Source organism: Pristis pectinata, chromosome 7 (genome assembly GCF_009764475.1).
Source record: "Pristis pectinata isolate sPriPec2 chromosome 7, sPriPec2.1.pri, whole genome shotgun sequence".
NCBI lineage: Eukaryota > Metazoa > Chordata > Chondrichthyes > Rhinopristiformes > Pristidae > Pristis > Pristis pectinata.
The window spans coordinates 2,867,988-2,885,286 of record NC_067411.1 but is presented as its reverse complement, the minus strand read 5'-3'; the positions used below and the strand labels follow the sequence as shown (position 1 = coordinate 2,885,286).

The 17,299-nt window shown below is 47.5% G+C and overlaps 1 protein-coding gene across 1 annotated transcript in view; it reads right to left on the bottom strand.

Annotated features, from left to right (window-relative positions):
• Positions 1 to 2,235: 2,235 nt before the first annotated feature.
• LOC127572837 (disabled homolog 2-like) overlaps positions 2,236 to 17,299 on the bottom strand; it is a 40,773-nt gene continuing 25,709 nt past the window's right edge. The window contains 13 exon segments of the mRNA XM_052020498.1: positions 2,236 to 3,606; positions 4,113 to 4,196; positions 5,067 to 5,152; positions 5,670 to 6,004; positions 6,006 to 6,256; positions 7,093 to 7,211; positions 7,934 to 8,494; positions 11,186 to 11,248; positions 12,264 to 12,314; positions 13,330 to 13,350; positions 14,006 to 14,092; positions 15,674 to 15,805; positions 16,655 to 16,753. Coding sequence (XP_051876458.1) covers positions 5,141 to 5,152; positions 5,670 to 6,004; positions 6,006 to 6,256; positions 7,093 to 7,211; positions 7,934 to 8,494; positions 11,186 to 11,248; positions 12,264 to 12,314; positions 13,330 to 13,350; positions 14,006 to 14,092; positions 15,674 to 15,805; positions 16,655 to 16,753 — 1,731 coding nt within the window. The 3' untranslated portion in view covers positions 2,236 to 3,606; positions 4,113 to 4,196; positions 5,067 to 5,140.

Here is a 17,299-nt window from a genome sequence, read left to right as displayed (position 1 = left end):
GAAAGTCTTATTGCAGCCATATTTGGAGTATTGTGCACAATTCTGGTCACCCCATTGCAGGAAGGATGTGGAGATGGTGCAGTGGAGGTTCACCAGGATGCTGCCTGGATTAGAGGGTAGGTGCTACAAGGAGAGACCGGACAGACTTGGGTTGTTTTCTCTGGAGTGGAGGCTGAGGGGAGACCTGATAGGGGGTTCATGAATTTATGAGGCATAGATTGGGTGGATTTGGGGTGGGGGGTGGAAAAAAGGGGAAAGTCAGGGTAGAAATGTCTAATACTAGAGGACATGCATTTGAGGGGATGGGGAGCAGGGACACACACACACACACACACACACACACACACACGGAATAGGCTGCAGGGGTGGGGGTGGAAGATACAATAGTGGTGTTTAAGAGACTGACAGACATGTACAGGAACGGAGGGATTTGGATCATGTGCAGGCCAAAGGGATTAGTTAATTCGGCAGAGACATTTTGGGCAGAAGGGCCTGTTCCTGTGCTGTACACCAGGTCCCATTTCCATCAACACACTGTGGATCTCAGGCCAGAACCAGAAGGAAAATCTTCAAATCTCCCACCATCCCCCAGGCCCCCCCCCCCCCCCCCCCCCCACTTTACTCAAAGGTCATCCTGTCAACCATTGGCTGATTGGAACAAACTTTCTGATCCCATACCCAGACTAGTCATGTCCAGCTCCATGAAACCTTAAAAACAGCTTCTCAGCTACCTTTGGAGCCCAATCCTTCACCTCCAGGAGATTGGTCACTCCTTCACTGGGTGCTAAAGGCAGGTCAGCCAAACTCCCCAGTTACAGACCAATAGACTTTACCACTGGTTCCCCCCCACCTCCCAAGTCCCCCTGGAGCTCAATTAACCAGTGTTGGCCCACCACAAATTAACAGATGCTGGCCTCAAGTATTTGGAAGGAACACTCAGAAGTCAGCGGGAATAAGTCAACATTTCACATTGGAGACCCTTCACCAGAACAGAGCCCCTCCATTCCAAGGAAGGTCCTTAGACCTGAAAATATTGACTGTTCTCTTCCCACAGATGCAGCCTGGCCTGCCAAGTACACTTCCAACATTGCAGATGGAAATTTAACGAAGTTTTGATTCTTATCTGCATGAAGGTTCCAGGTTTTGACTTTTCAGATCTGGGAGCTTCAACTATTCTGACAAAAAGGTCAACTGGACAGATGAGGGTGCCCAAGTCTACCCTGGTTCAGTGTGGTCTTCACCCACCCCGCCCCCCAGATGAGGATGGATGACCACCACCTACTGCACTCCGTGATAGTTGCAATGTCCTCTCATTTACCCCTTGGGAATCCTCACTGTTACCAGGCCCTTCATGGAGGGTCACCAAGTCCATTTTCCATTCTTTCCCTCTTTCCCACCAACATTTCCAGTTGAAAGCAGCAGCGAGCTGGGCTGGGTTCACGGCTTCATGGCAGACATGAAGCCCTCAACTTCCATTTCAGATCAGTGGAAAGTCTACAGCTACTAGCCTTTCAATCCACAGAACATGCAACATTTGTGCTTTGTGGAGAAATTTTGAACCTTTGACGCCAATGGTTTGGCTGACACAGGTCTCTTTACTGGCAGTGGGGAGCCAAGGATCTGGTCACTAAATGAAGGGCAGGACCAGCTTACTCAGGCTCAGTGAAGCCAATCTTTGGCCTTGACCTACAACAGGATTCCAGACTGGAGAACAGTCTACCTCAGGCCCGTACAAATTCAATGTCTTGGCCACAAGTGTTTTGAGAGTAAATCAACAAGGCATTAGACATCAAAGCTGCTGGACCCCAACATTCCCCAGGGCTCTGCCATTCACACTTTCCTGCCCTGGTTAAACTTCCTAAGATACATCATAAAGGATGTACACAGGCACAGTAGAGCAGAGGCAGAACAGATGGAAAAACTGAAAAGGCAAAATTAAATATTCAGATCTAAAGCACTGTCTGAAAGGGTATACAAGTTGTCCTACCACTGAGTGGAAACCTACTCAAATCTGTGGCCCCAGCTTCAACCCTTTATGGGCAAGTTTACACTCCCCCAGCTTCAAGGCAACAACTCTGGTCTATCAAATCATCCCTCAACTACACATTCGCAGCCCTGGCAACCTCAAACCACCTCAGTACAGTCAGGGTGAAGTCTAGGTTATTTTATGAAAGGTTCTCTTCTGACCCTTTGCTGGGATCTCAATACTGAGCAATGATCAAGACAAATTCACTGTTAAATGCTGCATTAATACATTTAATAAAAGATCACATTAGACTGATTACATTAAAGCTTAACAATCTACAGTTCCAGTTTGTTGAACCATTTGAGTTAAGATATTGGATGGACACAGACTAGGGCTGCCAAGGAACTAGCAAGTGGAGTGCTGGTGAGTTCAAGTGGCTGTTCATACAATCAAGGTGGCAGTCCTGGACTTGGTGTCAAATCTACACCTTTTAGATGACCTACTGACTGGCCCTGGTGTCCACGGTGAGACAGTGTTTGCAGTAGATGTGTTACCTTACAATCAGGTGAATGGATACATTGGAGTGATGTGTACACCGAGTTTAAATATCTGAGACTCACTACTGCAGTAACCAAAGTATTACACTGGGTTTAACATGGTGTTTGGGGCAGGTTGAGTGAATATACAAATTTAGTAGTGTACACAGCAGGCTACGTCACACTGATCCGTCTGTCTGGTGTGCGCATGGGACCCACTCGTGAACGTAGAGTTGGTGTAGCAGCAATATTGGTCCCACTCTCAAACAGTATCCATGCCGTAGACAGCTCTGCAAGGACTAGCAGGATCATTCCACTCAGTGGAGCAGAACAGTTGGACACTGCCTAGTGGTCCAGGGAGAGTTTCATTTGGTTTAATCAGGCTCTTGTTAACCTTAGTGCTAAATCTTTCATTGAAAGTTTAAAATACAAAATGTGCAAAGTTTAGCATTTCCTCATTTCAGGCTCGCTGGTTCCCAACCATTTGCATGTTGCATTTCTGGAACACATCACCACATCTGTAGTCCAAACCCAATGTCCAACATCAAGTCTGGAGCAACAGCATGTCTCTAGACTCCTAGGATGGACATCAATGTCCAGAAGGGGTTACAATTTGGGAGATGTACTTCCCAATGCTTGGGGCCCTTTCAGTGACCCACAAATCCTCCAATGCAAAGATAGCAGATACTGCTCAATAAAAGCACTACAGATCTAGACCAAGTGGTCAATGCAAGGCACATGAAACAAACAAAAACCAGGCAAGTCCATAGACAATTCAAACAAGAAAAAAGGTGCTCAAAATAGCAGGACTGCCAGAGTACCAAGCTGACAACAGGAGCTAAGCTCTTCAACAAGCTAGACCCCAGAGGCAGCTTGGACTGTCTTCAATTCTCCAGGTGACAAAAACATTCAGGTTTGCAAATCAAATCCATCAGTGAAGTTAACTTGGCTGCAGATCAGTCTGGTCCCTGGTAACCAGTTTTGGTCAATTGATGGTCTACAAGGCTGAAATCCACAGGTACAAATGTGTTCCACAGGAAACCAGTTCCACTTGTCAACCCTTGTGCAATAACCAGTTGAAAGTCAAAGTCAAATACAGGGTGTCTGGGGGAGAAAAGCAACAGTAGACAGTCAAGGCAAAAGGTTCATTTCTTAAAATGCAGACATCAAAAACCCCACCTCATTAAATGGAAATGGCCATCAAGCCAATGCAATTCAAACCATTGACAAGCCAGTGCAATTATCTAACTGCTGGACTCAAATAGCAATGTGATTAAATAGACAAAGCTTCACAAGGTCATCTCCTAATTTTAGATTGTCATTTTAGCCTTTGCAGGAATCTATTTGCATCCAATTAACAGATTTAGCTGGTTTACTCAACTGTAAAGGAGCTCTTGGATACAGGACAGATAATCCAGTGTTGTTAGATGATTCAGGCTGATGTTGGCACTGGATGCAGTATTTAACTGCAGTTATCAAAAGGGACTTGGTCATGTTTGACCAAGTGCATATTCCATGGAGTGCTACAGGGCTCCAGGAAATTTTGGTCACTCTGCTTAAACTCAGGAGCAGCAAGGTCAGTCCCTGCATATAGACAGTCACATACTTACAGGGTGTTAAAGAAACGGGTTTCCAAAGCGATCTCCAAATGGGTCAGAAGATTGGTGTGGAGCTGTAGCAGGAACAGAGTCAGCCTAAGAAAAGCAAAGTCACTTTTATACAAATGTTGATGTCCTAGCTTCAAGCACCCTCACAGAGACCCCAGGCTAGTCAACTCCCACTACACACCAGTTGTCCCTCCCATTAGCACACGGCCCAACCTCAGCAATCCCACTGCAGTGCGAGTCCAACACTTGTGTTTTGTTGCAGAACACAAAAGGTGTCAAAGTGTCTTAAGGATTTACACAGGATAGCAAGAACCCACCAACACTCCCAAGTAGATAGTCAAGGCAAGTTTAGTAAAACACCCACCTGAGCCAGGGGCTTTGACTAAAGGGGTTAGAGGATGATCAGTCTCAGAAGTTGGCCCTGAAGCAGTCAGTGGAAAAAGGCCCCTTTACAGGTTCTCTGCTTGGAAACTGTAAATTGACCAAACTTAGTCAGCTGTCCAAGACTGAGTTCAAGGTATTGATGGAGATCAAGCACTGACTGCTGTTGCAGTTCTGAGTGACTAATACAGGGCTGTGGATGGAGGTCTGACTAGGAATGGGATCCAATGTAGGTTTGAGCAGGCCACCAAGCAGTAGGTCTGAGGTTGGGGAGATGGCAGCTTGGAAACCAGCAAGGTTGGGTGCTGGTGGTGGGGTAAATGCTCAGTAGCTCTGGTCTCCTGGATCCTGAAGGCTGGAGTTGGTGATCAAAGCAGAGATTCTGCTCAAGGTCAACCAACAGGGTTCAAGGCTCCAGACAATGCTCACTTCCCTCCAGTGAAGACCACCTCTCAGGAGGAACGGTCCCCATGGTCCAGAAGGCACCTTTCCTGGTGTTTGAGTGACTAAAGTTAAACTTCTCCACCATCAAGACAGCTACACATTAGCACAGGACCAGCCACAACTTGTACTCACTGTGGGAAGGGCAGCAGATGGATCTCCAACAGAGTCAAAGGGATTCAGCACCGGTGCACTCTGTCTAGCAGGGGCTACTGGTACTTCTACAAGAGCAACAAGACAAACATGGACCTTGTTAAAGTAAACTGTACACTTGAGACTGAAGGTCAAGCACTTGTTCTGCACCAAACCCTCTACTCCCAGCAGGATATCCCCACCCCACAGCCACAAATCTCCACTCTCTGCTGTCACCTGGATTCCACCCACCAGCTCTTGCTCCACCCCTTCCCTTTTCATACCAGCCATCTTCCTTCAGTCCAGATGAAGGGCCTTGACCCAAAAACGATGACCAAATTCCCTCCACAGATGCTGCCTGACCCACCGAGTTCCTCCAGCATCTGTGTTGTGCCAGATTCCAGTATCTGCAGTCTCATCTCCAAAGTGCACTCAAGCCTCTGAATGACCATCCATCCCTTGCCCCCTACTGGTGCCCTTCATCTTCACCCACTAATACCCAGTCTTCCCCTAAACCCCCCCCCCCGCCCCCACCCAGCTCCAGCTATTCACACAGGCTCCCATACAGCCTACACAAACCGTGCCTCAGGTAACCGTGGCCATTACCATTTGTTGCAGCTGGAGAGATTTGCTGATGTCAAAGTCATCATGATCGGCTATTTCCTGTGCCACACCCACTTTGGTGCCGAAATACTGGGCGAAGGCTCCGGATGTCCCAGGGACACTAGACTGCTCCCCTCTCCGTGCTGGAATGGCTGGCGGCTTGGCGATCTGGAAGTCCTTGAACATCTCCTTGACACTCTTCTTCTCCTTGTCTCCCAGTGGGTCCAAGGTAGTGAAGGCACTGATTGGTTTGGTCGAGTCCTGGGGACTGGCCTGAGGAATGGGCCGGGGAGGGGGTGGAGGTGGGGACACAGAAGCCATGCCGTGGGCTGCATCATTGGCAGAGAGGGCGCAAAGGGATTAGACCCAAATGGGTTGACTTGAGGGAGCTGCTGACCCCAGACAGGTGGTTGCGGGGGCAGGGATAAGCTGCCCCCAAGTGGAGGGAGCTGGTGTGGCTCCGAAGGAGGGTGGCTGGCTCCACACTGTGGCTGGATGGCTGCCAAAGACACCAAGAATGGGCCTTGGAGGCAGGGGGCCAGGTTGAGCAAGTGGCTGTCCCCATGTTGTCTGGGAAGGTCCTGATAAACCTAGAGAGAACAGAGCACAACCTTGGTCTATTGACTGGAAACAACTTGCCACATATGCTGCCTGTTAGACATTTCTAGCTGATTTATTGCATATCTATTCCATCCATACTTGGGCACCATTACAGGAGGATCGATGCCACAGTCTGAGGTCAGAGTCACACAGCATAGAAACAGGTCCTTTGGCCCAACTTGCCCATGCTGACCATTGCCCAGCAAGCTAGTCCATCTGCCTGTGCTTGGCCCATAGCCCTCTAAACCTCTCCTATCCAGATGGCCTTTACATGTTGCTAATACAACATGGAAACAGGCCTTCAGCTCACCTCATCTCTCCCCATCCCGGAGGGTGGGTATGGAATGAGCTGCCAGAGGAAGCTGTAGAGGCAGGTACAATTACAGTGTTTAGAAAACATTTGGACAAGTACATGGATAGGAAATGTTTAGAGGGATGCGGTCAAATGCAGACAGATGGGACTAGCTCCAGAAGCAAGTTGGGCTTGTTTTGTGTACTGTACAACCCTGAAATTAAGACACAGCTGATTTTGGGGGGTGGGGAGGGGTGATGTGGAAAAGGGTAGCAGGGAAGTCAAGACCAGATTACAGCATTTGCAGTTTCCCATGTCACCATGCACAGCTTGGTTTTAAAAAAAGGTACAATTCAGCCATTAGAGGTTCTAGCTCAGAGTCTCCCCCACCCAAGGACATGGGTCACATTGATCTCCAACAGCCAGGCTCTTGGGGCAAAAGGTAAAACAGAAGACCTGGCAGTAAAGCACAAGTCTTCCTGGGTTATACAACAGTTCAATAAAACCCACTCAGCATGCTAGTGAAGGTCTTACCTGGGCTGGCCAGAGGAGAGGTCGAGGCTGGTACATTGAACAAATCCAAAGCAGCAAGACCTGAAGGGGCTGGAGGCTGAGCCATTGTAGTGCTGGACCCCATGTTGTTCACTTGTGGTCTGCAAGAGATGGTTAGCAAGGCTTTCAAAGGCTGAAGGGAAAATACTGTGCAGGGATACAGGGAAATGGGGATCAGAGTAGTCGACAGGGGTCACAGGAGTGGCCTCCTGTGATACCATTATTCCAAAACAAGTTGTAGAAACCAGCTACAATCCAAAGCCACTTGACAATCTCTCTCAAGCTTAATTTTAAATTGCACATTACTGCCTTGGAATTAGGCCGCAAGGTAATCAGCCTCTGTCCTCTTACAGGAGAGCAGAAGGGAAGACCCTGGTGCACTCCTGGAAGAGAAGTGAGGCAGTGTTAGAGCAGTCAGGAGGCCCCCCTGTTTTTTTTTTGGGGGGGGAGGGGTGCAGTCAAGAGGCAGTGTTAGAAGGGGGTCAGAAGACCAAAACTCCTGGTGTACTCCTGGAAGAGAAGTAAGGCAGTGTTTGAGGGGTCAGGAGCATGCATTTGCCAATAGACGGCACTGAGGGAAGACCAGATTGCTTTGAGTAATCTAGTGGAACCAGCACCTTGGGTTCCTTCAAAACAGATCCCAAATGATTGAGAATCTTAACTGATATTCTAGACCTCCAACAAGTTGCATTTCCCAAATTTAATCTATTCAAGGTTAGAAATTCAAAACTGTAAGAGCAAAGTCTCAGAACCACAGATTATGGTAGGATTGACTGCTGGTTATACTAGGTTAGTAATTAAAGGTGGTTAGAGGATCTTTCACCTGAATGGTTCGTCTTCCTCGTCCTCCTTTGGAGCTCTGTGGTGGAGGGGACAGTGTAATGGAGTCAAGACCTTGTCCCAGCAGGGAATCCATCTGCTTGTTTGGACCACTTTGAGTATCTGGTTTTAACCCATTGTGTGTAGCTGGTACAATGCCAGAGATTTCAGCAAAAGGATTGGGTGTTGGTTTGTTAACCAAAGCACTTGGTTCTTGGCCTGGTAATCCATTCAGTGGCCAGGGTGAAGAGTCAACTTTTGAGTTTGCGACAACTGGACTAGACAGATGGTCAAAGTCAAGATTGCTGGTGGTGTCACCTAGGAAAGCAAGAGCTTCATCTTTCTGATTGGAAGGTTTTACAGAATTAACTGATTGAGGTGCTGATTGGTTAAGTTCAGAGAAAGGATCATTTCCAAAAGGATTGGGATCAGGTGTGGGGAAAAAATTGAGTGACGAAGCAGTGGTCTCATCACGAAAGGGATCGCCTCGCACACAGGTGTTCAAGGGGTCCATTTCAGGAGAAGACAAGTCCAACAAGCAACCTGAAGAGCCGTCATTATTTTCCTAATCATTGACAGAGAGAGAGAGAAACATTTAAATTGCAGGATCAAAAGCTGAAAGGATGCAGCCAAACCAAGATGGAAATTCCTTCTGAAAGTAGCAATGTTCTGTGCAGCTTTCCCTGCTGGAGAAGGTGGGCGTCATCTAAGAAGGCTGCACTATACCCAGCCCAGATTTCTGCTCCTCAAAGCCTACCCAGCAATTGCTCAGTTTCTGAATGTCAGTTCCTGGGCTCTGCAAACAGTTGGATTTTATGGTGTTCTTGGACACTATTTCAGTGACATTTTCAGGAAAGGATCAACACAAAATGCCAGAGGCACTCAGCAGGTCAGGCAGTGTCTACAGAGGGAAATGGACAGTCAACATTTTGGGTTAAGCCCCTTCATCCAAGTGGTCTCAACCTGGAATGTTGCCTGTCTATTTCCCTCCACAAATGCTGCCTGACTTGCCAAGTTCCTCCGACCTTGTGTTGCTCCAGATTCCAGCATCTGCATTCTCTGGTATCTTCAGATTCAAACTCTTCAAATCCACACCCAGATAGATAGTTAAGGAAACTGATGGAATAAGATTGTTGGGGCAGAGGTTGGGATTAAAGCAGGCCACACCTTGTGGGTTGCCTTGCTCTCATCTCCATTCTGTGCTTGATGCCTGGACAGCTGTAAACAGCCCAACTTGCAACCACCTTTGAATTAATGATCAATGAATAGAGAAGAATTGGGAGATAGCTTTGCTAAACAGAAACCTTTTAAGTGGGATCCAACCTTTCAAACACAGCAAGGTGCAGCTAAACTTCACTGGGAAGTTGTGGATTGCCCTCTGGTGGATTAGAGCATCACCAAGTTTGGTGACATCTCTGGGGAACAGCTATTCCATTTAATGCTTCCTCCAAGGACCCAAGTTCAGATGCCCTGAAAGCCATTTCCAGTTCAAAGTGAAATTTTTTGACAAGTTCAAATAGGCATGACATTGATTCAGTGAGGCCAAGGTAGTTGGCAATGCCAGGAAGCACTCAAACATGGCAAACATTGGTTAACTAGTTAGACCTGTTTAGCCAAGGGCAGGCAGCCAATCAGGACAATTGGCTCTAATGGCTTGATCTGTTCATGAGCCAATAGCAGATTGGCCCAAAGCCAGCAGGATCTACCAGCTCTAACTAGTCCAGGCTGCCAACACCACTGGTAGAAGAACCAAGGTTAGACTGTCGGGAGTACACTTCCAGCATCCCTTTGCTCAAGGCAGGCTTGGGGTTTTGTTTGTTCACATTTCATTCAGATGTGGAGCAGAAGTGGATTTTGTAGAAAGTTCACTTCAGACAAGGTGACCTAGCTGATGCCTTTTACGGCAACAGATACTGGGAGGGATCAGGAAACACCTGGTTCACTAGTCATGTCAAACCCCTATACCCAAGGTCTTTAGTGGTCCAGTGGCCCTTAATATTGCAATAATTTTCCAGAAAGTGCCATTACATGGATTTGGTCTTGTCTGGTATTAACAGACTTAGTCCACATCAACTCCCAAAAATGAAGGTCACTTCAGATCAAGCCTCATGACCCCAGAGAACAGACCAAGTTATCTGGTGACTTCACCTCAGTCAGGAAGTCTACAAGCAACATTACAGAGCTACAATGTCACTTGACTAGCCGGTATTACTCTTATACTTTCAAATAGCAGACTTGGACAAAACAGAATTAAATTGCTAAATACCAATGCTCTAATTCCTTTGGAATGAAAGTTGTATCCAACCACATGGTTGAGGAATTCCATGCTGCAATCATCTGCAAAATAAGTTTCTGGCCACAGCCCAATACACACGATCCCAATTACCCTCCTTCAAGACTGAGATTCTTTTGTGAACTGAAATAACCCAATGACATTCCCTGGACATTCTGAACTTAACTGAACACATTCCTCCAGAAAAGTCTATCGCAACAGGATGCAAACACCCACTCAGACTGCTCTAGCTGCAGATTCTGCCTACATTGGAGCAGAAATCTAGTCTCCCGGGCCAGCAGCTTAGAGGATCAGTTCCCTAGATTATGTCTGTATACCCAGACTGCAGCAGTTCAAGGCAGCAGCTTGCCACCACTTTCAAGGGCACCTAAGGAGGGCAATTAAATGCTGGTTCAGTCTGCAATGCCTGCATCCCTTGAATATAAAGCAACTGTTGGAAATTACACCATTTCCTATCAAGGGTAGAATAGGACAAATCCTTCAAGTGGAGGGGGCTGGGATAAAGGAGGGTGGATCAAAGTCTAATATTGCCAGTTCAGGCTGAATGGCCTTGTGGGATTGATGTGGAGTATGCTGCCAGCGAGCCACAAACAGAACAACAAGTGGAAGTTTCAATCACAGACAGAAGGCAGGGAAACTAATCTTACTGTGGCTGGGCAAGAACCAACAGTAACAGGAAAGCACATGCCTACTCAGTGTAAACAATAACAGAGCAGAGGGGCAATGTCCTGGACTATGAGATTCCCACTTTAAATAGTCTAACCATTGAAAGCAGTTCAGAGTCCAGTCTTACAAGTACACGTTTACTTGGAGTAGATGCTAGAGACTAATACCAACCTTAAGTCTAAAAGGACTTGCTCACTTTTGGGACTCAACTGCCATCTGAACTGGCCACAGGGTTACATAGAGCTCAGTGGTCTCACTACCTTGTGCACAACCCAAGGCCACTGGGGCTTTGCTTACCGCTGGGGAGTGGATGTCAGGGGGAGTGGACATGTCTCCAAACAGCTGCAGTTGATCAATGCCCTGTTAAAGCAAAGAGAAAGTTTAAAAAAATAAGAGGGGTTTGTTTAATTCTGGTTGGAACTAGGTCTAGTTTCAGTTGTGGATGAAAAGGTAGGATAGTAAAGTTCTCAGTTTGCTGAACTCCTGGCTAATGACCGTCCTCATTTCCCCAATTCTTGGAGGGTCAAGGCCATAAACTCAGTCCATACAGGAGATTGGTAATTCAGACTCAAAGCACTACCTTGTTTACTGGAAGATACAGGACAAGGTAGAAGTGATCAAAAGGTCCTGGTCAGAGTACTGACTTAGGTCTTGTCCTAGTCACATTCATTGTTCCATAGCAGATCTTTTACCCCCACACATTGCCCTACATGGACCATGTTCCCTTGTACAGGTAACCCCCACATTATGGCCATTCACATAACATTCCCCTTTACAGAATTCACGAATCACTTTCCAAAAATTTGGGATCTGGAGTGTCAGAGGCAGAGGGGTAACCTGAGAAATACACAAAACTGAGGCACAGATGGGTAGACAGTCTATCTGCCAGGGTGAAACTTAAATAGAGTGGATAGTTTTAAAAGGAGAGGGAAGTTTAAAAGGAGTTTATTAAACCGTGGGGATGTGCTGGAACAGGCTGCTGGGGAAGTGGTGGAAGCAGATGTTTCAGAGGGATTTTGACAGACATGAACAAGCAGGGAATGTTGGGATTATAGACCACGAGCAGGCAGATGGGACTACTTTAGATCAGCACAGACTTGGTGGGCCGAAGGGCCTGTTCTATGTCCGGATCCATTAATGAACCCGACACCAACCCACTTCCCTCAGAACAGTATCCACACATAACCACACCCGGAACATCTGGGTTTATCCGAGTCAGAACAGCTAAGCCACTAAATGCACTGGAGGGGCTCTGGGATCTACAGTCCCAGGTCTGAGATCTATGCGCCTTCTAGACCACCGAAAATTCAGGAGTGCACGAGTTCCTGATTGCTACCTAAGCAACTAGAACCTTCCACCTAAAGATCTCACTTACGTTTTTAACACCGGATACCTCATCGTCAAAATTCAGCAGTGGACTTCCATTCTGTGGAGGGGGAGAACCCAAAGTAAGGCAGAGCCACAAAGTACCTTCTCCACACATTTCGACAATTGCTTTGTGCCAATTACTGGGGGGGGGGGGGGCGGTGGTTGGGGGTGGAGAAGCACATGGATTGAAATACTTGAATCTGGTCTGTCAGGGCAACAGTTACAGGTCAAAAAACATCTCTAGTCAAGTCTGGAGGTGGGAGACGAGACTGCAGATGCTGGAATCTGGAGCAAAACATGGAACTCAGTGGGTCTGGCAGCATCTGAGGGGGGTGGAAAATGAACAGTCAATGTTTTGGGTTGAGATACTTCATCTGGGCCAAAGAGGGGAGCTGGTTAATATAAAGAGGCGAGGGGAAGGGGTGCTGCAAGAGCAGGCAGGTGGATCTAGGTGAGGAGGATGATTTTTGGGGGGGTGGGGGGGGGGGGGAGGGAGGTGGAAGTAAGCAGAAATAGCGGGAGATGGAGGCAAAGAGCTGCAGATAGAATCTGATAGGAAAGTAGATCATGGAATCAAATAGGGGAGGTGGGGGGGGGTTGTGTGGGTGATGGGGGCTGGGGTGGGTGTAGGAAAAAAAAGGTAGACCAGGGAGAGAAAAAGAACGATGGAGGGGGAGCAGTTTACTGGAAGTTGAAGAATTCAACATTCGTGCTGTCAGGTTGTAGACTACCCAGGCAGAATATGAGGTGCTGTTTGTTGAGTTTGCATTTGGCCTCACCCTGGCAGTGGAGGAAGCTGTGGACAAACAGGTCAGTGTGGGAGTGGGCAGGGGAATTAAATTGGCTGGCAACCAGGAGCTCCAGATGGCCACAGAAGATGGAGTGAAGGTGCTCAAGGCTGTCAGAGTCTGACGTAGAGGTGGGTGCTGGTTTGATGCATCAGTTGGGCAGAGGCTGGTGTTGGAGCAGAGCTGGTCCTGGGGCTGAACTCCTACATTACACTGGGAGAGAGTGCTCCCTATTCCCTCCAACCCCACCCAAAACACTTCGACAGACAGGACCAGACACCTCACCTCAGTGGGTCGGCAGTCATCCTAGAAGGGGGAAGGGAAGAGACCAGTTAGTGCAACAGAGTTAGACTGACTTATCCTGCATTCAGCACGACCCATCATCCTAGAACCCAAAAACCTCCCCAAATCACTTTGTTCCGGGTGCTAAATGAATAATCCCAAATCAGAACTTAGAAACAAAAATCTAGGAGTAAGACCAACTGTTGCTTTGTAGATGATTGAGAAAAGTTAACATTAACTGCACTGAGTCTTGTAGGAGACAGGGGTGGTTTTATAGAGGGGCGATTTTAATTTAGGTGGACAGAGTCATGGGGAACTTTGGGTGAATGTTCAGTCTTTTTTCTTCCCAGGGTTGAGGAAAATCAAGAACTAGAGGGCAGAGGTTCAGGGTGAGGGGAGAGAAAGATTTAATGGGGGACCTGAGGGGCAACTTCTTCACCCTGAGGGTGGTCAGTATATGGAAGGAGCTGCCAGAGGAAGTGATTGAGGCAGGTACATTAACAACATTTAAGCTACTGGACAAGTACATGGATAGGAAAGGTTTGGAGGGATATGGGCCAAACATGGGTAAATAGGATTAGCTTAGATGGGAATCTTGGCTGGCACAGACAATCACCCCCATACCCACCACTTTCTCACCTACCACCCTCAAATGCTCCTGTGCCCAGGAGCTCCTCACCTTGGCTTGATTTTCTGCTTCCTCCTTTTTCTTCAAGTTGTACACCAGTTGGAAGAGGTCCTTCAGGTCCACCACCAGAGGCTCAGCCTGAGGAACAAACACCAGTGAGGGAGAGCTGAAAGTTCGGTGTAGAAACAGCACAAGATACTGCAAACCCAAGGCATGGGTTCCCCCGCGGGATGTGGATGGAACCATCTCCCATCCAGTTACTCCTTAACCAGTTGCAACTCTGTCAATGGCATCTCATTCCTCGTGCTTTGATCAAACTGACCAGCTGAGGGCAGTCGAGTCAACATGGGGCCCAGGCTGGCTCAAGGCCACAGGCTGGCTCAAGGCCACAGGCTGGCTCAAGGCCACAGGCTTCCTTCCAAGGGACTGGTATAAACCCAAGCTTTCAAGCAGCAAGCTGGTGTTGAAAACATTTGGAGTCACACCTACATTGTCAATTCAGTAACCTCTGCACAAGTAGCCAATGTGCTGGATTTGTGGACCCAGTGTCACACTGGCCATCTGTACGACACAACCATCCTTGACCATGTGGCTCCTCCTTGCCAGTGTAGCAGTCAGAGCACAACCAGACCTCCGACAGCAGCCAGTCCTTTACAACTCCTGTAGTCAACTTCAACCAATTTCTTTGTTATTTAGTGTCTATAATCAATTAAATTTATAAGTATTATTGGGATATTAGGTTGCAGTTCTACAAAATATTGGCAAGAATGCACTTGGAGTATTGTGTACGGTTTTCGTTACCCTGTTATAGGAAAAATATCCTTTAGTTCTGCACTCTTTACAGCTTGAGGGGCCCAAGTTATAGGGAGAGGTCGGGCAGGCCAAGACTTTATTCCTTGAAGTGTAGGAGACTGAGGGGTGATTTAAGAGGTGTACAAAATCATGAGGGGCATGGGGTGAACGCAGTGCTTTTCCCCAGATAGGGAGTATAAAACTAGAGGGCGTAGGTTTAAGGCAAGGGGAAAGATTTACTGGGGACCTGAGAGACGGTCTTCAAAGGATGGTGTGTGCATGGAACAAGCTGCTGGAGGAAGTGGCGGAGGTAGATATGACAACATTTAAGACACTTGAATAGGGAAAGGGTTAGAGGGATATTAGCCAAATGGGACTAGCTTAGACAAGCATTGGTCTTCATGGACCTGTTGGGCTGAAGCACCAATTTCTGGTTTTTGCTCCAACCATGACACTTGCCTTTCTGAATGTCAGGGACCAAGAATGTGGCTGAGCCTGTAAACCAGAGTGAGTACACCCCACCCCCCAACTCAGAACACCTCCCCAGACAAGTCCAAGGACTTGAGGGTCACAATCTGACCATCCAACCCAGTGGGGTCCATTCCATGCAGTGTACAGATGGAAGTGTGGACAGCGAGCTGGAGGATTCATTGGCCAGAGGCCATACAATTTACCTGTGATGAGGTACTTGCTCAGCTGAGCTTCTGTCTACAGCGAGACTGGGGGGAAATGGTGCAGTAGCACAAGGACAATTCTGGGCCAAAGTCTTAAACAGGAAGTCAGCATCAGGGGAGTTAACTACCGCGTGGGTGGGAGCTGAAGCTGTGACCATCATTCTGAAGGGTGTTGACTGAAGCCCCAATTGTCCACCACAGCCAACTGGCCTAGGTCACTCACTGCCCGTCCCCCTGCAGTGGGTCACTGTACCTGTTGGGCAGTCTTGATAGCAAAGAACTGGTGCTGGCCCTCCGCTCCACACACGTAACCAAAGGCACGATTGTCCGTGACGTCACGGGCTATGAAGGAGATCCTGTTGACCGTGTGTTCATGTTCAATCACCTGGCGAGAGAGGGAGGTGGTTCAAGGCCAGTTCTCAAAACATTTCAGCAATAGAGATAGGTCTTAACGAATTTCCAGGCAGCTGTCCAACTTTGGTTAGAGTTCAAATCCTGGTCAGCTTAGTATCAGCTGTCTTTTGGATCCATTAGCCAAAAATCAACTAGTTGGGTGAAATGGACATCAACAGCCCAGGTACCTGGTGTCTTGGCCAACATCCATCCTCAGCATCGTCACCATTTGTCATGGCTGGAGCTAGCTAGAGACCAGTTCAAATCTGCAGCTGGCTTCCAGAGTGGGAGACAACTTTTGGAATTTGTTAGAAACCAAAAACTGCTGGCAATACTTGGGTCAGGCTGCATCTGTGTGAGCAGAAACAGTCAAATGGTTCATTGGAACAGGGAAGGAGACAATGGAAGCTTGTTATGCTGCTGGGAGAGGGGGTGTCTCTGATGGGGCAAAACCAGGGTAATCGTGGAGATAAGCTGTAAACAAGGTTATCCGGGTTTAATGAGTGAACAGCAGCATTTGTAGGACAAACTTTGGTCTCCTTCCCAGTTCTGATGAAGGGTCTCTGACCCAAAACATTGACCATTTCCCTTCCTACAGGTGTGGCCTGACTTAACCATTTCCAGTCATTATAGGATTTAGAGCATCTGCAGTGTAGGATTAAGTTTACAGTTAGGGAAAAACCAAAAATCAGTCACCTGCACTGTGGCAGGTATTGGCAACTCAGCCAAAGTGTTGTAGCACGCAACCAGAGCCAAAGGATTCTCCAACCTCAAACTTGTTGAGAGTCAAGTTGGAGGATGGAACAGTAACTGCACGTATTGCCCACTGAAGGATACTCACTCCAGTTTTCTCATCAATCAACTTTATCCCAGACAGGGAGACGGTTAACCAAATCCTCTGCTTGTGCTGTCCCTGAGCTCGAGCAGCTATCGCTATGCCCTGCAGATTACAATTACATGGTAGTTAGTCAGGGTCACTTCAGTAGAGAACAGTCTCAGATTAGATATTAAACCAAGGTCCTGCCTGCCTCAGGAAAGCTGTCCTGGCACTGAAACATGGATGTGACCCACAGCACTGCCAAATTATCCCTTGCCAACACTGCTAGGATGAATTGTCACTTCACTGGTGTGTGGCGCACACCAGGCACAGGGATATTTCAGACTGCAGGACAGGATCACAGTTGTGAAGTGAACACTTACAAGTTCAATATCTCAATCCAGATATTATTAGTGCCAACTGGGGAACTGAAGTTCCTGGAGAAAGCTTACCACTGCCAGAAAAGCTATTGTACAGCAACGAACAAACAGTCATCTGACATTCTGCCATTTATCTAGTGTGGAAGCATGGAGAGTTGTACAAAAATATTAGTTTGACCAGTGTTGTGTGGAGCTATAGGAAGGACATTAAACAAGGTGCAAATAAGATCCAAAAATGTTATCTAGACTGGAGGGCTTGAGTTAAGAGAATTGCTTCAAGGAAGAGTCC